The sequence below is a fragment of the Agelaius tricolor genome, unplaced genomic scaffold (genome assembly GCF_023055355.1).
Source record: "Agelaius tricolor isolate 1412-34295 unplaced genomic scaffold, bAgeTri1.0.p SCAF_1, whole genome shotgun sequence".
In the NCBI taxonomy this organism is placed as follows: Eukaryota; Metazoa; Chordata; class Aves; order Passeriformes; family Icteridae; genus Agelaius; species Agelaius tricolor.
In genome coordinates, this window is record NW_027269261.1 from 50,298,744 (window position 1) to 50,322,512 (window position 23,769).

Genomic DNA, 23,769 nt, shown 5'->3' on the forward strand with positions numbered 1-23,769 from the left:
CTCTTGAGGGCCATGTGCAGTAATGCAGACATCATCCATGGTCTGCTGGCGGGTGCGTGCCTGCGTGATGTGGCTGTCAAATTACCTGGAGAAAAATGCAGCCACTTTGGTTGCCTGCTAAAACACGGGAGAAACACTGTGAGCTCAGGCCACCTGAGCTTTTGAAGGCAGAAGTTGAGCTTTGTGAGGAATGCTTGCACGAACACTTCTGTAAACATGTGTAATTCATACAAGATGTCTGTGTAATTCATACAGTAACTTTGTTCAGTGTACAAAGGAGGGTTTCTGCCACCCCTCTGCCAGGCAGTCGCTCCATAGCATGAGAATGGGCATCTCTTAAGAGATGGAGTTTTTTAGGTAAGCAAAACATTCAGAAGTTGCCACAATGACTAAAGTTAAACACAGTTCTGGAGGGAAGTTTTATGGGTATAAACAAAAGATATTCTTGTTTGTCTTTCACGTTCATTTCAAAATTGCCCATAATTACTAAATCCTTCCCATGTGACCTTTGCAGATCATGGTCTTTAACCAGATGCTATAGCATATGTTCTGGTATCCATAGTTCCACAGCTGAAGTTCAGGGATATCTGCAGTAATATTTTTTATTAACGTACTTTGTAATTCAGTTTCATCTGAAGGCACTGTATGACTTGTAACATGTGTCATCATCAAAATTTTATATTTACGATTTAAATTGAAATTTACAGTTGTCAATAAAGTAGTATGTTCAGCATTTTGCTGTAAGTCATTCACATAAATCCTTAATTTCACCTTAAAACTGCATCTTGATTTTCATGTCAGCTAGTAGATCCCGTATGTTGGGAATGGCTTTTTGCTTCTGGGAGGTTCAGATGCAACTGCTGAGCTGAGAGCAGAATTTAGGTGTTCACTTTTGGCTGCATTGCCTTTTGCTCTTCTGTCCTAATTAACCTTTTTCTCTCAACTTCATATAGTTGTGATTTACCTTTTTTTGTTTGACACTGATCTTGGAAGGGAAAAGAGAAAATGCTTGAGAGATTATACTTGTTTGGGGTGTGTTGTGCTCAGAGGAGGGCAGTGACAGTCCAATTTTATGCAAGACACCATCAAAGTACATTATTGTGGATGTCAGAGTAATCTGAGATGGGTCATAGCAATCAGCTGATAAGTCCTGTGATTCAAAAGCAGATCAGTTATTACTGAAATGACCCAAAGGATGTGATTTTAACATGATATTCTTTTAAGTCGACATCCAGAGTTTGCACATGGATAGCCTGCAGTGCTGGATTTGGGCTGTTCTGTCAAGAGCCCAGTTTTGAAAATACATTTGCTACAATTCTTTATCAGTATTATGAACTTCTTCCCTTATGCATGAAAATACAGAACAACAGATTATTGTGGGTAATCTTTTTTGTATAATATTTTAGAGTGCTCACCTGAAACATCAAGTCAGGTTTCAGGGGCGCTGTCTGCTGATGACTAAATTTGAATTGAGACCTATGACAACCATACAGAGCAATGGGCAGTAAGTTTGGTGGTTCAATTCAGAAAATATGTTTCATAATAAGAAGTTACTTGTTTCCATCTGACCTGTTCATGCTTTGGCAAGTATTATTTATGCTACTGAAATGATCTGGTAATCCAAAGGATAAAATAAACACTTCTTCATAATCCAATGTACAGCTGCTTGTTGGGACTCAGGCCAAACCTTCATTTTCAGATCATCCACAGCAACTCTATGTGTGAGTTTTAAAGACAGTTTAAGAGAGTGTAGGTGGTGATTTCAGTCATCTGTCTTTAACTGAAAAAGCAGATATTAACTTAGATAAAAATTAGTGGGAGCAACTTCTAATTTTTAATGTAAAAAAGTGAATTTTTTGTACTTTAAAATTTAAAATTGTTACCTGAAAGTAGTGACAGCTTGTGGCTAAGATGGAAATAGGAAAGTTGGAAAGTTGAGAAACAGCTAACAGAAGTTTAAAAAATGAATTTATTTTAAGAGTGTTTTGTTATCCAGGAATTAAACTGAATGCCAGCCATTTCATAGCAGCCCTATAAATGAAAAGAAATAAGAAAACAAGTCTACTAGTTCCTCCATGTGTTGCTGCCACTGGGTAACTGTTCACACCTATTAGTCACTCCTTCAACAGGCCGTGAAATTGTTCCAGCTTTTAAAATGTGTGAGAAAATCAAGGCAGGTGCTGGCACATCATAAATGAAAACCTGACCTTCAGGCTGGTACAGTAGTGGTGTTGTTACTGTTTTCATTCTGGAAACCACATGGCTTGTCAAGATGCAATGAAGTTGTTTCGTGCTTTTATATTATTAAAACTCAGTGAGGTCTTGGGCTGCACATGAGAACCATGAGGCTTACTTGGTGTTGGAAGTTCTATTGCTCCTCAGTATGTAAGGATGGCGTTTTTGGATGTTATTACTGACTTTGTGCCCCTCAGTGGCTGTTGGATTACTTAATAAGGAAGAAACTTGCTACAGAGGGTGCTTGCTGCTGTTAGAGAAATCAAATCCTGAACCATCCATGATCCAAAAAGCCTTAGCGACTTCTCTGGAAATCCTCTCAGAATAATACCACCCATAGAAACAGTAGACAAAGTGATATTTTAATATCACAGTAGAACAAACATTTAGTGTTTTTTCATAAAAAGAGATGGAAAAATAAAAAACAGAGAGTCAGCTTCAGTGTGTAGATACTTTTCATGAGCTCTTATTTAAACCAGTGCATTGCTACGGAGCTTCTTATCTCAAGAAATCATTACTTTTCTCTCAAAGGACTGTTTAATCTTCAGTTTCTTACAAGGTTTGTCTTACAAATAAAACTGTATTGTATCTTGCTACCTTCGACCAACTGTCCAGTTTCCGTCCTCTCTTTTTTCCAAACTTATACCAGACTGCAAAATGAAAACACCACAACTGAGTGGTGTTTTCTATTAAAAGTTCAGATGAAATTACCTAAACCATTATGAGTTTTAGAAAGCCTCCATATTTTTCTTGCTCACAATAAGGTAATTACTCTAATTAGTGATTTAATCGCTGTATAAAAACTACCTTGGTTTTTGTGTCTCATTTAGCCCTATATGAAAATCTCCTAATACAGCATTAAGGAATTAGAATTATCCTCGTACCGAGTGAAAAGAACATAATCAGTTGTGTAACCAGAAATGCCTGTATTATCTCAATATACCTGCTTTCCTCATTGCACAGCTGAAATATTTTCTTCATTTATAATTTGATTTAATATGTAGAAATGACAGCAGACAATGCCATAGGATTATGAACCTATTCTTATTTCTTTCTCTCTTTTATTCTTTTATTTTCTTTTCCAAATGTGGGTCACACATTTGTGTTTTCAAACTGTATTTTGAGTTCTCTCTTGGTGTCACTTTTTTGATTTTATACCCAAGATCACCTTGTACTTCTAGTGCTGTGCAATTTTTAATATATTCCAATGACACCTCCTGTGAGGTATCAAAGTAATGTTATTTTCAGGTGTATAGTTAGGGAATAGAGGCAGAGAGGGTGAGAGCAGCTTTCCTGTACCTAGCTCTGCCTAGTCATTTAGGCTCCCCCTAACACCTGCAGTTAGGAGATGTGTCACCCCCTTCCCCCAGTGACTGAGCTGCGTCACATTAAAGGCTGTGGCAGGCAGTGTACTGAACTCTTCCAAAACCTACAATACTATTCCCTGGAACATATTTCCTCTCTAAAATAAACAAATATGTTGAAGTGATTTGAACAAGCTCCTTCATGTGGCTTGGCCAGAAGTGTGAACTTCATTATTTTTGTATTACTATTTTAAAGTGATATTTCTTATATTAAACTGACAATGTCATCCATCACCTCGGGTTTCATGGTTTCTGTACTGATTGCTTTTCACAGATACTGCACTCTCAGGGGAAGTCGGCACCAAGAAAAAAGTGAAAAGACTGTTAAGTTTCCAGAGATATTTCCATGCATCCCGGTTACTGCGTGGAATTGTACCACAAGCCTCTCTCTACCTACTGGATGAGGACTACCTTGGGCAAGCAAGGGTAAGACAGGTCTCCAGCTCTCCATTTCTTTTAATAATACTAGAGAGAGTGTCAGTTTTGTTTTAGTCTTCAGATAACCAAATTCCTGGCTGATCTTTCTTAAATGACCCACGTTATGTGCCTATCTCTCAACAAACAGATTGTCCATTCCTCTTTTGTGGTTACAGCCTTAAAGGCTTAGGTCTCAAAGCAACAGAAAACATTGCTAAATCTACTCAGCATTTTCAGATTCCAACAACTGAAATTATAATATGGATTTATTAAAGAGTGAAGGATTTCAGGTTAAGTTACTGATTTAAGTGCAGCCCTGACACAGCATTTAGTTCATCCACTTGAAAAAAGATGGGTGTCTCTCATCTGCTATGGAATAACTATTGGGAAACCCACAAGAGCTCTCCACAGTGGCAAAGGCTAGGAAGTGTGGGGCATTGACTGCAAACTTCACAGTGATCAAAATATAATTATCTTATTTTGCAGCTCTTACACTTACTTTGAATGGTATTTTCTAGCAAAACTTTCACAATTGATGGTGTTGGGATTATATGCCTAGGCAATTTTTATTCTCTGCTGGAGGAGATTATGTGCCAGGTGTTAGAAAGAAATTAAGAATCCAGAACTGTTTGAATGTAGACTAGAGATGGGAGTGAATGTGTATTTCATTCACACATACATCACTGTAGGTCACAGAGGTAGTCCAGAGTCAGCCTCCTGACTCAACTGATGTAGCTGTAAAAACACTGCAGTTGTAGGTAATGATGGATTCTTCTGCATGCCTGAGTGGGCTTAACAGTAGCACTGTAGCTAAATTTATAAAAGCTATTCCTGTGTACTTCTTTGTTTAGCGCATTGTAACTCATATTCACCATGAGAGCTAAGATTTTAAAACACTATTAAAAACCTAAGAGAATTTGCACTGAAAATCTGGGGACATGAAGAAACAATGAAGCATTTGTGCAGTAAAAGGGAATATTTTCATAATATTTTGGCTTATATTATTCATTGTTTTGAGTTCCATTTAGAGGTATTTTTAGTGTTATGTTCAAAACCTTCTCAGTAAAAGTCCAAGTGATATTTTTTGCAGTACAGCCACATGAGCCTGATTTCTGATATTTCAAATATGACTTCTATAGGTTTCTCGAAAAAAAACTTTAAAGCTGTAATAAACAATCCTGTGGCTGATTAATGTGGAATAATAATAAAAATCTGCTTTACAGTGTGACATACCAGTCATTGGCCTTTTCACATTTGCTTTTTCCAGCATATGCTATCCAAAGTGGGAATGTGGGATTTTGACATTTTCTTGTTTGATCGCTTGACAAATGGTAAGTAATTTTTTTAAGTCTTTATTTTACTCTCTCTCGTATATGACTAGTCAAAAAATCTATAATTAATCGTTTGCTAAATGTTTCCAGTTCAGATTACTAAAGAGAAATTGGCCACATTTAACCTTTATTAAAATCACATCCTGGAGCTTTTTCAGGCTTTTCCTGAACTATAGAGCAATGTTTCAAGTGTGCTTTTGTACTAATCTAATCCTCTACATTTGTTGTTGTCACCTTTTCAAGAGATGTTTCTGTTTCATTTGCCTGTGAAACTCCCAAGCCACTTTAAATATACCTGTTAGATATAATAAATCCAGATCTCCATAATCTGTCAATTTCTATCAATACTAAAGACATTTGAGTGAAGATACCCTCGCTTCTGTTCAGCAGCAAAAATTAGGAAATTTATTTTGAGAGTAAAAATCTGTGAAATGTTTTCTCTAAACACATGTAAACCATCCCCCTTCCCCACAAATGTCCAGACATTACCCCTTGATCAGGTAACTGCTAGAGAGAGTAATGATCACACCTTTCCCCTTTCTGTACTGCTCAGAGAATTGAGATCCCTCATTCCTCACTCCAGTCTAATTAAGTTTGACTGGGGCAGAAGATGTAGAAAAAAGTTGGTTTAGAGGCTCATTCAGCTGAGTGACTGGCAGTGAAGGGTGAAAAGGATTGCAAATTGCCTGGGAAGCAAAAGCATAGTTCTTCTAAATTATCTTTCTGTGCCCCTGCTCGGTAGTCAAGACCAAGTTAGTTACCATATGTTCTTCATACAGATATTTATTTTCCTTCCTGAGTTACATTAAATAAGAAAAGACTCCCTTCAAACTTTGTTTATGTGTAGTATGGGTTGGTTGGTTTGGGGTTTTTTCTAACTTTTATGGAAACAGTGATGCTGAATTAAGCAGTGCAAACTTTTTGAAATACTGTGTTTATGTATAGCTGATCATGTAATACTAGTAAGGCTCTATTTTGCCAGTGTTCCCAGTATTGGATTTACAGTAAGGCCTGTGCAGCATTACGGTGGGACTTGAGACTGCAAATGCTGCAACTCATTTTTCCTGTCTGTGTCATTGTTATGAGATGCAGTTGTAGCTGAGCTAGGTTACCAGGGTTAATTACATGTTTATGCAGCCATATGCAAAATGAAAAAAATTCATTCCAAACTCCTGATTTTTAGTAATTAATTAATTAGTACAGTATGGCAAACCCAAGTGGCAGAAAAGCCACTCTTGTTTCTGTTGTTTCTGAAGATAGACCTGAGTTATGAAAATTATGTTGCTCTCAGACAAGCCTGTCGAAGATTTTGTTAAAACCACATCAGTTTCCCTCCTTCCAGTTAAAACCACAGTTTGCCTGTTGTTTTGAAAGAGCAAACGTGTCTTTATGGCATCTAGACACAAGAACGGCACTCCATTGGTACAACCTCTCCATCAAGTCTTGATTACATATAAGAGTAATTTGTATAAGTGACTTCTGAGTACCTGAGAGTCATCTAAGCTCACTTCATTGGAGATGAGTTGATAGGAGCTGACTAATAGGAAATTACCCAGATTTTTAGCCTTGCTTGGTTTGTAACTACCTGTAAAGGGAATCTAAGAGTTGTTCCTTTCTCCTTTTAGGAAACAGTCTGGTAACACTGCTTTGTCACCTCTTCAATGTGCATGGACTTATTCACCATTTCCAGTTAGACATGGTTACATTACACAGGTTTTTTGGTAAGTGCGCACCTCAGTGCCATCTTTGAATGAAGTTTATAGCTTAAGTAGAACATCAGAGAAGGCACTGGCTTGGTCTGTCTGTGTAAAAATGATGACGTAGTTGGAAATATTTCAGTAAAAGATACCTATGATACGTATCAGCATACAGTTTTCAGGCACTCAAGTACTTGGTTCAGTACCTAGTCAGTGGAGGGATTTCAAAAGGCTCTGCATTGGGCTGAAGCATCCCAGCACCACAGTCACACTGGTGATTTAAAATAAAATATGCCATGCAGAGATGTAGCTGGCTCAGGCCCACACAGACAGACAGACACTGCAGAACCTACGCGTGCACAGTACAATTGTGGTGCAGCCTAATTATTTTAGGGACTAAAAGACCACTGAGACCCAGGGCAGTTAAAAGCTTATGTGCAAAATTTAACAAATTATATCAAGCTGTCCTGTCTACACTGAACAGTGTTGATGAAAGCCCCTGCTGCTGTTACTGCCAACAGAAATATTAGCCCCATGCTGTTAGTGAACCAAAAGAAGAAATTGGCCAAAATCAATTACTTTTTGCATCACTTTTTGAAAGCAGCTAAATGCCAGTTTTTCAGTCTGTCAGGCAGAGTTTCCAAAACAGGGTCTCTTCTTTAAGACTGCCTAATTGTTGCTTCTGGAAAGCGTTCCTCTGGTGCGGAGACAGACAAAACCTCCCTGCTGTTTCTAACTCCTGTGGGCAGATGTGAAGCAGACAGTAGGGCAATTAGAGCTAGTGGTCTAAACTCCCAGTTTAAGGGATTACCCACTGTCCCTCCAGATGCTTGTGTGGCTGGAAACAGACAGAAGGCTCGGACTTTCTTTGGCGCTCCTCATGCTGGCAGTGAGCACCATGGGAAATCTGCCCGTTGGCTTTCCATTGGATTAATTGGATCATGTCTAGGAGAGCGCCTTAGGCACGATCCCATGCAGCTTCCAGTGCTCACGTGGTGCTGTCCCACGACCACGTAATGGTGCACACACTGCTGCAACGAACAGAGGGGTGTGAAGCACACATCTCAATAATTTTTCTGTCTGAGACAGAGCTGAGAGTTAAGAGGTTGGTGCTCCTGGTCCAACTGGACCGGTTCCAGCGCTGCAAACTGAAGCAAGAGGGACTGGCATTTTAAAATGAACACACAGATGTGACTAAAATTGTCGCAGGAGATTTTGCTGTGAATACCCCAATGCTGGTTTTTTTTGATTCTTCCCCTGGGGGTATAGGAATGCCTTTGCCTGTAGTTCATCACTCAAATAACAAATCATGGCAGCATATCAGGGTCTCACTCCCTGCTGCTGTAAAATAGGTGGTACTGCCTTAATGGCACACTACTACCCTACAACAGCAGGCTAAATAATTACACTCCGTTGTGGATAAATTTGCCTCTCTTCCTTGTTTATTTTACTCCTCAATGCGAGCCTTCACTAAGGCAAGAAAGAGGTGATTTATGCACTAGACCCAGTATATCCCCTTGGGCCTCACAAATCCTTTCATGCATTTTTTCTCTAAAGGTACCCCGATAAAAGCAGCAATTTAAATAAGCTACAGCTATTTGAAGAAACTCCTCAGGCAGCTGACTGCAAAACCTCAAATTGTATTTTAAGTCCAGTTCCCACTTGTGGCCATGGCATTCAGAGACAAAAGGATCTTTGTTTTCTGTTTTGATTCGCAGTTATGGTTCAAGAAGATTACCATAGCCAGAACCCATACCACAATGCTGTCCATGCCGCTGATGTCACACAAGCTATGCACTGCTATCTGAGGGAGCCCAAGGTAATGACAACCTTTCACACTGATGTTGCTTTCAGATAGTTCTCAGATTTTTTTTCCCAGGGTTGAAATAAAAGCCCCAGGAGATACTTCTAGACAGCAGAAAGTGATGGCATGCTGGAACTCAGCAACAAGTCAGGAGCAGCCTTGGCTACAGATGACAGATGTTTCAGTCAAGCTGTGAGAGTCACTTCTCATCACGCAGGCATCCTGTCTGAGTGCTGCCATGTAAGCTCCAGCCACCACGGCGCTGTGACCCAGCCACCCACTGGTGCCTGCAGCTCTTCTCCCATCAACTCAGAAGGAGGCAATGCATGTCTGTGCCTCAGACACCTCAGAGCATAAGCTCCCACATCACTATTTCAAAATACCAAATTGGGCACAATATCACCAGCAAAGGGGAAAACAGTCCCTTCAGATGGGTCTGTTGCAAGGGTGTCCTCTGCATGAGTATTTGACTGCTGCTGCAAGTTCTCACAGCATCAGAGTGGTGTTGCCTTGTGTTGGCAATATCACAGTGCCTTCCAGTGTGTTACTGGAAGGCACTGTGATATTGCCATGATGAGCCACAGTATAAGAACATAACTAACCTTTTCTGGCTTGGCTCAAATGAAAGGATGTTCTGCTAGAACTAGCAGTTTGTTACACAAGAATATAGCAATGGTGAGGGCAGGAGCCGCCCCACCTTTCTTGTATTTTCATCTCCTGCAAGATCTGCAAGTCCTTTCTTGCCAGGAAATGCAGAGGACAGACAACATCCAGAACCTGGACCATACTGCTCATCAGTTCTGACCTCAGAATGCTTCTTTCATTTAATATACCTGTACTCTTTAGAGACTCATTGGGCTGGTAATAACTGCCTCACTCTCACAAACAGAAAATGCTAAGACTATCTTTTTTGCTTCTAAATGAGCCCTGTAGCAGAAAAAAATCTGGACAGGTTTTCCAACTTGAATATTTGAAGTTAGAAAGGTAAATTATGTTCTCTAATAAAATACATATACTTGAATGGGGATAGATATTTAACAGCCAAAGCTGAAATTTCAGAAGTTGATAAACTCTGCATTTTATAACACAGTGCTATGCTAGAGAATTGAAGCCTGATCTTTTGTTGGCATTACTAAATACTTGGAGGGGCCGAGCTCTTACAATGGATGCTAACATATGCCAACCTGTCAGCCTACCTGTTTGCTTTTTAAACCAAATGAGACTATGCTGAAGCCCTTCTATTACAACAGTCCTTATATTGCCATGAGTAATAACGAGATAAGAAATACAAACTGTAATAAAAGATGATTATGTAGTATAATAACTTTATAGATGTATGTTCAACATTTACCTTAAAAACATTGTTCACAAAATTTATACTTGACATTTGTGTACAAATGCCAACACATCCAATTTATGCCATGATGTCAGCTGGTTTGTTTATTTACCAAAAAAGTATTTACTGTTCCTGTTCTTGTTGTGATTAATGTGTGTGATGATTCAGCTTGCCAACTTCCTCACCCCATCGGACATCATGCTCGGACTGCTTGCTGCTGCAGCTCATGACGTGGATCACCCAGGGGTCAACCAACCCTTTCTGATTAAAACTAAACACCACCTTGCCAGCTTGTACCAGGTAAAAACTGCTCATCAAGTTGCTAACATAAAAAAATGTAGTCAAGGAGAGTTTAAGTAATTTGCAGTGGACTTTTAATACCAAAATCTGGCAGCAGGAGGATGTGGGTCAAGTGATCCTTCACTTCGGAGTCTGGACAATTTCAGTCAAGCACCTCACTGGGTGTCACTTCTTAAAGCAAAGTTGATACAGGAAAAGAGGTGGAAATGTCAGATTTTTTTTTTGAGGACATTTAAGCCAGATCAGTTGTCTGGGTTGTTTTTGCTGTAGATATCTGGGGTGAGGAACTGTGGGTAGGACATTTAAAATCATGACAAGAAGATCTCATCTTCAGATAAGCTGCAGGCATGGTCTAAATTGGTATTGCATTAAAGGAAACCTTTGATTCATAAGGCTGTAGTAAAATTAAACACTTAATGAACACCGCATTAAAAACAAAAAATAGAAGGCAGACAGATGAAACCAAAGGAAAAGTCGTAGACATTTACAGTAACATTCCTCGAGATACAAAGAAAGAACTTCAAGAAAGCCACTAGGTCACACCACAGGCTGTCTAGACCAGTATCCTGTTTCTAAGAGCAGCCAGTAAAAGATCTCAGAGAGAAACATAAGTCTGGGATCAGTACAGAGTTGTCCTTCACCTAGTATCCATTCTTTCAGCTCTGGCAAGCAGTAGCAGAAAACTTCCTGAAACAAAAACACAGACTCACTTGTTCAATAACTAACAATGAGCCCATGCTGCCTGATTTTTGTGGTCCTTTTTGAATATTTTTGAGATTTTGTCCCATGGCAATCATTGTAGCTTTGTATTTTATCTAAAACTGTTCTATGAGTATAATCTCCACACACATGTATACATTGTTATTAATATGCACATCTCTCTATTCTTTGCATTGTACTTATATATACAATGTGCCAGAGCAAATTGCTGCCAGAGCAAATCTTAATTTTGGTTGCACTAACCATAATTCAGAGGTAATAAATGGAGTTAGTAGTGATTTCTAGCCTTTAGAATCACAGACTCGTAGAATCATAGAATCATGAAGGTTGGAAGAGACCTTTAAGATCATCATGTCCAACCCAACTGTTCACTTAGCACCAGATCCAAACTCCTCTTAAATACCTCCAGAAATGGTAACTCCACCACCTCCCTGGGCAACCTGTTTCAGTGCCTGACCACCCTAACATTGACCATTTTTTTCTACTATCTAATCTGAATCTCCCCTGTCTGAGCTTAAGGCCATTCCCTCTTGTCCTCTCACTGCAGGCACGGCAGGAGAGCCTGGCCCCACCTCCCTGCAGCCTCTTTTCAGGTAGGTGTAGGGAGCAATCAGGTCCCTCCTGAGCCAACTTTTCTCCAGGCTAAACACCCTCAGCTCCCTCAGCCACTCCTTGTAAGACACGTTCTCTGGTCCTTTCAAGAGTCTTGTTGCCCTTCTCTGGACATGCTCTAGCACCTCAGTGTCCTTTTTAAAGTGAGGGGCCAAGAACTGGACACAGCATTCGAGATGTGGCCTCACCAGTGCCAATTACAGGGGGACAGTCGCTGCCCTGGCCACACTATTCCTGATACAGGCCAGGATGCCATTGTTCTTCTTGGCCACCTGGGCACACACTGAATCATGCTCAGTCAGCTGTCAACCAGCACTCCCACTGGGCTGCTTTCCAGCCACTTCGGAAGAGTCAATTTCAGCCTTTGTGGAGGCTGTCAGAGACAGAATATCCCGTGTTAAAAATTAACCTACCTGAAGAAGACTCACTAATAGCTGCATACACATACATAGCCAATTGAGAAATTGCTGCAATGTGCTTACTGCTTGATAAGAGAGTCTCTCTTTTTCTACCCTACACTAGCAATATTTGGGTTTTCCGATAAGAAGTGGGTTGTGTAATGGTGCAACTGTCCTGCCCTCAGACATGGGAATGGGCTGGATTGTGGGAGCCCCAGCCAAGGCACAGTTATGCTCAAGCACTGAAAACTTTGTGATTGGCCTCATCATAAGCTTATGCAGCTTATTATGTCATACCCATATGTTTTTGGTCCAGTCTTTTCTAAGCGTCAGACCAGCTGAGTGAAGAGGGAAAAAAGCCAGGGGCCTAAGCCATGGTACTTTGGGAATGGTAAGGGTGCTTTGAAGAGGAGTGAGTAGAGCCAGTCCACAAAACCCCTTGTCTTTTGTAAAGGTACAAACAATTCCTTCTCAAGTTAATGGTGGCAAACAGTACTTTATAATTAGGTTGAAAAATCGGGCTAATCTGAAAGACATACAGCTAAAATACTGGTATCTTGGAGAAGTGGTTTCTGCTCAGGTATTTGGGTTTGAATATACTTAAAAATATTGGTTGGAAAAGGCAGTGACAAAGCAGAAAATGCAATCTTTCAACAGCAAATGAGATCTGAAGTACCCTACTTAAGGACATTCACTGGCAAGTTTGAGTTATTTTAACTGAAAATGATCCCACATTGTTTCCAAAGGTTTTAGTAGTATACAGTATATGGATGCCAATAAAAATAACTCCTGGAAAAAAGTTTTGGTGAAAACATTTTTAGTCAAAAACTTAGATTTAGTGAATAGTCTTTAAAACATGTACTTTAACATGTGCTTGAAACTGAAACAAAGTTCTTAGGTTTTTGGTTTTTAAGTAGCAGAGCCACAGAACTGCTGGGATTAATCAGCAAAAGGATCAAGTGAAAGTAAGTTTTAACAGAGCTGGCAGTCATCTGTCATTGAGACAGTGGACTTATCCATGTATGGCATTTCCATGCTTTTAAATGTCTCTTGACATTTAAATTCAAACTTTACATTTACATTTGGAAGAAAAGGTTTTGCAAAATGAGGTAGGTCAGTTCTTGACAAAGATGTAAAGTGTTTGACAGCTTCTGAAGTGCATATGTGAGAAGACTCATATTTCAGGAGGACATCACCAAGGACTCCGGAGCTTTCAGTATTTATTTTCAAACTAAATCTGTATTTTATGATGCAAAGAAGTTTGTTTTGTAATCTGTAGGGTAGTTTTCTAAGGTCTGTTGCACGTGATTGCACACACCATAATTTTCTACAAAGATAAAAGCAGTTCATTGAAGTCTCCAGCATTACAAGGACAGTTGAGAGCATAGAAGGTGACTCTAGTGGTCTGGAGGTCCCTTAGTTTTCCTGTGAGCGAGCACAACAACATTCCTTGTAATGTGATGCAGACTTTGCTTCTAACTTGCATTGTCTGGCTTTTAAATGAAGGGTAAAAGTTTAGAAGTGTGGATAGATCACATACAATATCTGTAGTACAAAACATTTCAGAAAACTATGAAAGGACACTTTACAACTTTAATGTAGGTAGGCTGGAGATAGGAAAGTACATTTTGGGCATCAGTAAAAACAGTACTCTTATGCAATCTTCCTTAAAAGCAACACTTCCAATAATAAGTGTCACTTTTGGCTATTTAACATTATGCAGTTAAACCAACTGCTCAATGAGTAAGAATAGATTGAAGAGATTGAAAAAAGTCAATCCTGTTTGACTTTAATTTAAAAATTGAAATTTGCTCTGCACCTAGTTAGTAGCAAGTCTCCCTCTCTTCAAGTACTTTCTTTTTCCAGTGTATATGTTGAATGCAGTGGTTTGAATAGCTCAGACTAAGTAACAGATTGGAAATATTGTGGTAGCTTAAGTAAAATAAACTGTCATAATCCTGAAGTCTCTGTTATAGCAATCTACTGCTGTGGGTAGGGCTGTAAATGTGACAGAAGCTTCCTATAGTGCAGCCTTCAAAGCTGCATTACTCAGTTTTTTAAAAAACCAGAACACCACATGAAGCAGAGCTGAGAGCCCCAGTCTGCAGGCCAGCACGGAGACTCTCCCTGCATGGGTTGTCTCCCACCAGCCCGGGTGATCAGATAGCTCATGGCAATTAGTCTTAATAAAGCAGTAGTGTGTTCTTAGGGGGAAGAGCTGACTCTACTAATTGCTGGCAGCCACTTCAGGGATTCTGGCTCCTTACATTTAAGAGGAGAATCATATGACTTCATGCTTGTTGTTGCTTGTTAACGTGACCTTTCCTTTCCCCTCCTCCCTGTAGTTTCAGTGTGGGAAGCTAAACAGTGCAGCAGAGTCAATTTGAGGTTCCCCTTATAGCAGCAGGCAAAGAGCAGAAACTTAGAGAAGTGGAAATACTCTCCGATGACACCCTGAGTGTGCTTTTTCCTATGAGTAACTACTAATTGGATGCTGGAAAGGTCTCAGATGCCTACAACACTTCTCAGCCCTATTCTGGCTGGCCTTCAGGATAGCCAAGGAGCAGCTGCATCCATGGAGTGTAATTCCCTCTTTGAGGCAGGTGCTGCTGAAGCAGCTCCTCACAGCAAGTAAGGCTGCCATGCTGGAAGGGGTGTGGGGACACAGGGTGCTCCAAGGTGGATGTCCCTGGTCGCAATGTTTCAAGGATCCAGTCAGACCAGGGTCACAGTAAACTCTGTACACAGGCACCGTCTTAAACTAGTGTAAACCTTCCCAAAAGCCAAAGGTGACATCAGATAGAGTTTGTCCAAGTTAGTAGGAAGATGGCAGCCTGTGGCCTTGGGGTGACTCTTGGGACCAGTATTCAGCTCTGCAACTTGGTAGGTGGAAAAAAAAAAAAATCGTTATTATGTCCTATTACATTCTGTTATTTTTCTTGGTCAGAGTGTAGGGTTGCAAAAGTCCATCCTGGTGTATTTAGGCAAAAGGAGAAAAGGGATATTTAAGTTGGCAAATGAACAGAACTGCTGTCAAAAGTAATTTCTCTGTTGAATAACTGATATTGTGATCTGAGTCCATCAGCTCTTCCTAAGAAAAGGAATTGGTTTTTACATAGTTTGAAAGTTTTGGATTTGGTTTTACTTTGTTTTTTCCCCCAGAATCTGTGATTTTTGTAACGGAAACAAACGGACAAAGCCAGAGAAGTACCAGAGCAACATTGTTTCTGTGAATTCAGAGGCAACAAAAAGCACTGTGGAAAATAGTGTGATAGGAAGTCAATCCAATTTGTACTCTCACCTTTGCACTAGGCAAGATGATCAAAATGCAAATTGGATCTTGCTTATGCGATGTTTAGTTATTGAACAGTCTTCAGATATGACAGGACTACAAAGGAAGATGGGGAAGACTTAGGCAGAAAATACTGTTCAGTCCCTCTTGGAAAAGTGGAAGCTGCACATCATGTCCCACAGGAAAGGCAGTACTATGGCAGCAATACCTCAGAGCTGTGGGACTGTGTGTGAGGGAGCTAGAAGTCAACAGTGGCTGGAGAGAGGGATTCTCACTCCAGTTTCTCAGCTGGCAGTGACAGGGTGGAGTTGTTGTTCTCCTGCCTGCTCAAAAGGTTTGATTGTGTTTTGTTTTGTTTTTCTTATCCAGTGCTCATCCACTGCAAAAGCTGTGAACTGCCCAAAACAGGGAACAGATGATAGAGGTTTCTGAACAAGTGACATGTCTGAGGCATTTTGTGGTACTCTGTGAAGTAAAGTACTCTGTGAACTAAACAAGTGATGATGGGAAAATGCATTGTGTGTTAGGATAGTAATTTCAAGTCATCAGACAAAAGATAACAAATTTGTTGTAATTTACTGACAACCGAGAAAGCTGGGTTTCAGCTCCCTGGCAGTTTTTTTCCCACCTAACTTTGGTTCCACTTAGTTGAAAGCAAGGAAACAAAGAGGAGTCAAAATTTGTTGCAGACTAAGTTGCTGAAGCCTGCAAATGCTCAGCAGTACTGCTGTTCCTCTTGCTTTCACTGAACAGCTGCTGGCAGTTTGCAGTTCCCTGACTCAAAGGGAAATTTGGCAGTTTAGTTTTCTTTTTCTTGTCCGCTCTGCATTCAAACTGTAGAGGCTGAAAAGTCAGCCTGGAATCAGTAGGAGGTAAAAATAAGCTTTTGCACTCCTGCTTTAATTTATTTGTTAATAAATCTGCTAGAATGCAAACTGCCTCCCACTCAGATGAGATTAGCTCCTCTGTTCGCAGCAGGATTCAAAAACTGCAGAACAACAGGCCTCTAGGGCTGACCTTAGCTAAGAAACCCAGAAGCACAAGGTCCTCAAGTGTAGAAATCTAGACCAATTACTCTAATCCAGCTGTGGCTGAAAAGCACACATTTTAGGCTCATGTTACAGCTTGTCCAACCAGCTCTGGGTGTCATGTGATCTGGCAAATCCATATGTGTACCGTGGATACCATCCTAATCCTTGCGTTTGTCGGTGTTGTTCCTCCGCAGAACGTGTCGGTGCTGGAGAACCACCACTGGCGCTCCACCATCGGCATGCTTCGGGAGTCACGGCTGCTCGCCCACCTGCCCAAGGAGGTCACGTAAGTGTCCACCAGAATCACTGAAACTAGGCCATGGCCTCCTTCTCCCTTCTTAAAAGCACACTGGCAAAGAGGCCCAGGCTTCAGAATAGGCTGAACTTCCTGCGCCTTCTTGGTGCCACTGTGAAACTGTGAGACAAAGTTACAGCAGAAGTATTTGTTAACACATACCCACTTCTGCAGCACAGGAATGGAATGGCCACTCTCAGCACCAGGAACACAGAAAGTGCCAGCAAGAGCTGAGGGATTGTTTAGATGGATTGTTGGCATTTTTCATCTTACCTAGCATCAACCAAAAGTGGAAAGATTTAGTGATTAAAAAGAGGAAATTGAAGGAGCTGGTCAAGGAGCATCAAGACTGCTCTGGACTTCCCATGTCACTGAGGGAATGTGGTTCAGTCTTTATGGAAAAAGCCAAAAAAGAGCAGCCATATGAGCACCTTGGCCAAGTTGCTGCTAGCTTTTTACTTGTGTTAGTCCCACCAAGGATGGGAGATTGAGACAGTGAAAAGACTGCAGTAATATATTTTAAATCACAGGTGACCCTACCAAGAATATAAACAAGTTACCTGGAAGCAGTAAGCTCTATATCCCTCCAGAAATTCTTTGCATCAGATCAGCAACTTTAAAGGACTTCAGTCTAGACCTTCACAACTCTGACTGCAACTTCAAAGTTGCAGTATTCACCGCTCAGCTCTGAGCAGCTGAAGTAAGACGTGAGCATTTTTCTTGATGCAACATGCTGTTGTTCCAGGGTGGGTATTTTTGTACTTTCCTAGCACTTTTCAGAAGCTTTCAGAACAACCTGTGCCAACAAGCATTTTTCTTCTACATTATCTATTCTTCTTGAACCCATTTGGGCAGGTAGAACAGTTGTACCCTGCAAAACCCAGCAGAGACTGACCAAGCAGATCAGACTGGGTCCATAAAGAAAGAGGGAGCTTTATGCCAGCTCCAGTGATCCAGAGCAGGTTGTTTTGAGCTCTTAATGTTGAATGGTTCCATGATTAAAGAGGCTTATTTACCTTCATTGCAGACAGGACATTGAGCAACAGTTGGGCTCCCTGATCTTGGCAACAGACATCAACAGGCAGAATGAGTTTTTGATCCGTCTGAAATCTCATCTTGACAATCAGGATTTGAGGCTGGAGGATGCACAGGACAGACATTTTATGCTTCAGGTAACTTCATTTTTTTTAAATTGTTTTTACTATTTTTTCAGATCACAGTATTTCCTAGTATATTTTAAGAGTAATATATTATAGCATGTCTGTACATCAGCCTCTCCTTACCTATTACCATAAACACTTCCCTTCTGCCACCTTCTGGCACATCAGGCAAGCATAAGGTGCCTCCAGTATTTCCTTTTGTAATTTCCTTGAGTTAAAAAGCTGTGAATACAACAGATACAGGAGAGTGTCAAATGCTAAGGAATGGAGATAAGCTAGATAGTTTTATTTCCAGAATACTGCTTCTCTTCCCAGGTAATGCTTCAGTTGTAGTGTCTCTCTCTTCTGGCAAATGTCACTCCTCTGGTGTTATTTTCTAGCACTGTGCAGGAGAGCTTCCTCATTGGTGTTCTTTCTAGGACAGCCTGACACTGGGTCTCCAAGTCCTGTTCCCGTGATGGATGCTCAGAAACTGCCTCTGCAGAGACAGCTGTTGCCATGGCAGCAGATGCTTCTCTAGTGCATCTGACCAGCTAATGGAAAGCCCATGCTTTATTCAAAAATCAAATAGGTTCATACTGGTTCTTCCAGCTAAGCAGCAGTAGTCATTAGCAGACTCTTCAGAGTAAACCTCCATCTATTAAAGCATTATTGTGATTAACACAGCTACATATACTTGCTTCTTTGGAGAAATTACTTTAATTTCATTCCTAAATACATAAAGAATTTGAAGTAATAGTTTTCATTTATAAAACAAGCACCTACATATTTTCCTTCCATCAAAGTCACAGAAAAGGTGACAGCTGCAAGGAAAGAAGTGCTGATCTGTTAATTCTTCCCCCTCCAGCAGCATGGGGAATGTAGTAGCTTCTCACCTGTTCTGTCTCAAACACAGTCTTCTGTCAGATTCCCACACAGACTGTGCAGGGCAGGGTGACAGGTTGACCATATTTCTGAACAGATAAGGCAAGAAAGTTGTGCAAATACCAAAAGCAGAGGAATTACAGCTCTCAGCTATGGCAAAAAAAATGTTTCTTATGCACTAGGAACTTAGGAACAAGGGAACAGATAGTAAGATTCACTTATCTGGTGGATTAGTTATGGAAGAAGAAAAGAAAAAGATCAAGAACTCTTGATTGATTGGAGTCAGCTAAAGAATGTTTGAAAGGTCCCTGCAGTAGATAGTAACATTAAGGCTAATCAGCTTAATCCAAAGAGAAGAATGACTTGGAGATTTCCCTCTGCTGGTTCACAGGTCTGAACTCTTAAGAGGAAATACTTATGTTTTCTTCCTGGGTGCCAGAATGACTTCTGACTTCTGTCAGACTGAATGACTGTGTTCAGTCTGTGAAGAAACAAGGCACATGATATTTTGTTCCAAGGCAGTAAGACAGGCAGACTATTACATGGTTTACTTTTCTGAAGTAGTTACTCGGTTTTAGAAACCTTTTCCCCTGTACTCATTCTCCTACAAAGCACTAAAAAGTACTAGTTAACTAAGTGAAACCAGGCCAGGGGCAGTGTGGAGAGCCCTGTGCTTAGCTTTATAAACAAAAATACACAGACATTAAGATGAAGTGTAATTGAAGTGAGATGCAAGGTCACTCACTGAGACCACAGAGGAATCATGCCCAAATACACCAGCTTGGCTCTTCCCTTCCTTGTCATCAGCCATGGATGCTGAGCCAAGCAGTCAGCAGGAGCCAGCCTGAGGCTTTTGTTGGCTTATTCCTTCCAAGGAATATCCAAAACACTTTGCAGCCTTGGAATTTGGCCCTGCTCTTGTTCTCACTACGGTAAAGTGGAGGGCTGAATAAAAGTTTTGTTTGCAGCTTAAATAAATGCTCTTTCCTCAAAGGGCACATTTGGGTGAGGCTGAGCCTCTGAAAGGTAATCTTAACCCTTCCTGGCATCGCTGCTGGGGCCTGGGAGCTCCATGACTGCAGATTTACTGCTGAAGTCCTGCTAAACAGTAACTTCCTTTCTCAGTACTGCTTTTCTTCTTGCTTTCAGATTGCACTCAAGTGTGCTGACATTTGCAATCCCTGCCGGGTCTGGGATCTGAGCAAGCAGTGGAGTGAACGGGTCTGCGAAGAGTTTTACCGGCAAGGTCAGCCCCTTCAGCTCACAGCAGTCCCTTCCACCTCAGCTTTCCATGGTTTCTGTGTGACAAGCCAGAGGCAGAATTGAAATGTCCCTTGAGAATGAGCTCTTCAGGGATGCGCTGCCTCACTGGAAAAGTGGGAAGGGGTAGAAGAGCAACAAGTGTTTCTCTGCTCCTCTACCAGTATCAGGCAGGAGGGAGGGCTTTGCTGTGTCTCAGCACTTGAATTCAGCTGCAAAGCCCATGGCTGAGTTCTTCTCTGAGACCCTCCAGTCATCATGACTGTTTCCGAGCTGGAATGGTGCCGGCGCCACGCTGCCCCAAAATCCTCAGACTGGGTTTTGTCTCGCTTTTCATGCTCCCACTACAACGCCGATGGGAGCCTTACTCTCGCTGTTTACCAAATATGACACATTCTTCTGCCTGCAAATGCAGAGAAAGGGTTCAAACGTGCTTCCCAGCATGCTGTTGAAAGGGCCAAAGCAGGCAAGCCAAACCTCAGCTAGAACCTACTGCAAATGTTTTCAGACCCCTGCAGAGAGCACAGTCAAGCAGGGCTTTTTTTGAAACACAGTAATTACACCATTTGGCTCTATCTGCATAGGCAAGGTCATGCTGTGCTACAATACAGGGTGCAGCAGAGTTTAATCACTGCTAAATTCTTTGTTCAGAGCATCCTGAGAGTTGAAGGCAAGTAGAAGAGCACACAATGAAGTTCTTAGTTCATTTAATATTCTGCACTACAAAATTAAGCCACATCTGAGCTGGCACCTGGTATAGTTAGTCTGTAACAAGGACAAACAGGCCAGCAAGTCAATTTTCAGCCAATGTCAGTTTAAGCTGGTGAAATGTCTTTGACTTAGATGCCTTTGAAGCAACATAAGCATCTTGCCCAGTGCAGGTTTAGTTAGTCAGATGTGTAGTGAAAGCATAATCAGCAGGCAGCTCATGAGGCGCAGTATCACCTTTCGTGTATTAGGGGACCATGCTGAGAAAGACGGTTCAACTCTTACAAATGTAAGCTTTTTCCACTCTCCTCAAGATTTGTTCATCTAACATGTAAAATACATCTCTGAAAGGGGATACCTGAGTACATGAGACCAGTTAGAAGCACCACAGGGAGAAAAGGAGCATTTTATGTGGGACAGTTTTACAGAAAATGTGGTCTGATTATCACTAGTGGCTGTATAACCCTGTTCAGTGGTACAACAGCCCCAGTATTAAATAGCATGCATTTAGATATCATTATCACTTTAAAGTGTTTTTGTAGACCTCTCTACCCCCTTACACACAGTGATGGGGCTTGAAGGTATTTTTCAGCATTATGTTTAATATTTGGAAACCATAAGGCCTCATGTTTTGATTTTTAACTATAGATGAGACAGATATTACCACAATTAGTGCTTTGTTTAATCTTCCTCCTGGAACAAAGTTTTAACATTTTTTAATAGAACATTTCTAAGGCCATTTTAATAGAGACTCAGATCCTGATCTTCCAGTGCTCTTACCATGCAAAAGCAAATCTAATTTTTGTCAATTAAGTGATTTCTGAAAGACAAGAAGACGCGGATATACTTTGAGCCAGACAGATATGGATATACTTTGAGTCAATCATTTTCTACCCAAAACACCTACAGAGGGGATATCACTGGAATTAGAAACTTTCTTTTAGTCAAACATTTTTGGACGGGTAGATGAGAAGAAGACAAATTGCACATTTGGAAACATAAGAAACTGTTATTGTGTCTCAGTTTTGCTAAATTGTTCCTTTTGATTGTTCATGAAGCTAAAAATGTTTTCCTGATGCTTTTTAAGCACTCAATTAGAACTGAAAATATTCTGTTCACATTTAAGAAGTGATTCCATGCTTCAGAGGGAAGAAAGGCAAGGCTTAGAAATGCACACAGTGTTTTATATGGGGCTATAGAACCTGAGTAGCACAATAGCAAAAACTGTTCATGGGGAGAAAAGAGCTTTTAAACAAAAACAGTGGATTTAAAGCAAAATATTTCTTTATGGGCTGAATACAGTGTTTTGTCTAAACTAGCAGGTCTGTCTTTCTTACAGGAAAGATCTTCCTAACCACCCTCACTACATCCTTATTAGTAAATCAGATGGACAAAATATTATTGTGTGAGGGGAAGTGGCACATCTTAGCTTGCACATAGTTAACTCTCACTTCCCTTCCTTACTGTAGACAGGAAAGGTCCTGTACCTCTTGAAGTAACCAGGATTGTACACTGGCAGGGAAGGCTGACAATCACAAAGGATGAACGTGTTGCACTCACAGACAGAGAGTGTTTGTTTTAAGGAAACCCCTACACCCAAAACTTAACTCAGAGCAATCTTTGCATGAAGTAATTGCAGGCATGGGGAATGCAGTCCCTTCATCAGAAAAAGTGACCATTGTCTTGGCATGGCAATGAGCAAATTACATCCTCTGAGATGTTTTTCTGCTGAATTCTTAAATCCAGCATGGTTGTTGCTATTGATTACATTCAACTCCATAAAAAACATCTCCTGCCATTACTATGTACAGAAGCCTGTCCTGTGTGACCATTTCTGCAGGAATAATTTCTACTGACTGTTTATAAGTGTCTTCTCAATGTCAAACCTGGTCAGTTCTGCATCAGGGCCAGTCTGAGGTGGCATCTGGAGCAAGCAGATCCCCCAGGCAGGTTTTTCTTCCAACAATTCAAAACAGTCCCCAGGGCTGGTCACAGCAGGAGTTGCCTGCAGGAATCTTCAGGGCAGTCCCAGATTTGGAACTGGAGACCTCCTGGTCCAGTTAGTCAAATACTCTGCTATGAAGGTGGTAGGAGTTCAGCCAACTACTTTTTTGTCTCAAGTCAGTCCTGTGGAGATGCCTCTCTGGGGACTTCCTGGATGACCCAGGAAATAAATATGCTCAGCGCAGCAGCAAAGGCATAGCTTGATACCCAGCTACTGCACAATAATAAGACAGACTTTTAATTTCATCCTTTTGCCATGTTTATAACTTGAGCTCCATAGCTCTTGACACTTGAAACATTACTGGAGTCCATGCTTTGGCCCTTACAAGTTTGTTAATGCAGCCACAGCTGTGGGAGTCCAGGCTCCAACACTCTTCCCTTTACGAGCCACTTCCACAAGAACACACTAGCAAATTCCACTGCAGTACTACTGTAAATCTAAAATTGATACACTGCAGTTTTCTGTAGGAAAGATCTGAACAAGTAGTAAATGAACTAGAATGTCTTAAAAACCTTTCACATAAGAGAGTCTATTTTAAAAATTAAGGTCCTCAGAACACTTACGTGCTCAGATTTAATGTCATCTAAAAGTCATCTTTTCTTAGATTTTTCTTTGTATGGATAATTGGTTTCTCTGATACCTAAAGAGAAAAAGTCCAGAAAATTAAGGTATTTAGACATTTACCATGGTCATCGTTGGTAGAAGATTCCAACTCCTCACACAGTTGGAGACACTGTAAAAGTGTGGCATAGGTATGGAGAAGAGATACCTATGTAAAAGTGTCAGAAAAAGATATTTTTTTCCCTTTTTTTTGCAGGTGATCTGGAACAAAAATTTGAACTGGAAATAAGCCCCCTTTGTAATCAGCAAAAGGATACAGTACCAAGCATCCAGATTGGTAAGTATTAGTTTCATTCCCTTCATGTTTATCTTACTATGG

At 40.8% G+C, this 23,769-nt stretch overlaps 1 protein-coding gene across 4 annotated transcripts in view; it reads left to right on the forward strand.

Annotated features, from left to right (window-relative positions):
- The window catches only part of PDE7B (phosphodiesterase 7B), a 170,405-nt gene that overhangs the window by 141,218 nt on the left and 5,418 nt on the right, over positions 1-23,769 (forward strand). For all 4 annotated transcript variants that reach the window (XM_071433490.1, XM_071433483.1, XM_071433498.1 and 1 more), the window contains 9 exons: positions 3,874-4,025; positions 5,284-5,347; positions 6,973-7,068; positions 8,763-8,863; positions 10,353-10,484; positions 16,732-16,823; positions 17,860-18,004; positions 20,006-20,102; positions 23,647-23,727. In XM_071433490.1, coding sequence (XP_071289591.1) covers positions 3,874-4,025; positions 5,284-5,347; positions 6,973-7,068; positions 8,763-8,863; positions 10,353-10,484; positions 16,732-16,823; positions 17,860-18,004; positions 20,006-20,102; positions 23,647-23,727 — 960 coding nt within the window. The remainder of the gene's footprint in view (positions 1-3,873; positions 4,026-5,283; positions 5,348-6,972; positions 7,069-8,762; positions 8,864-10,352; positions 10,485-16,731; positions 16,824-17,859; positions 18,005-20,005; positions 20,103-23,646; positions 23,728-23,769) is intronic.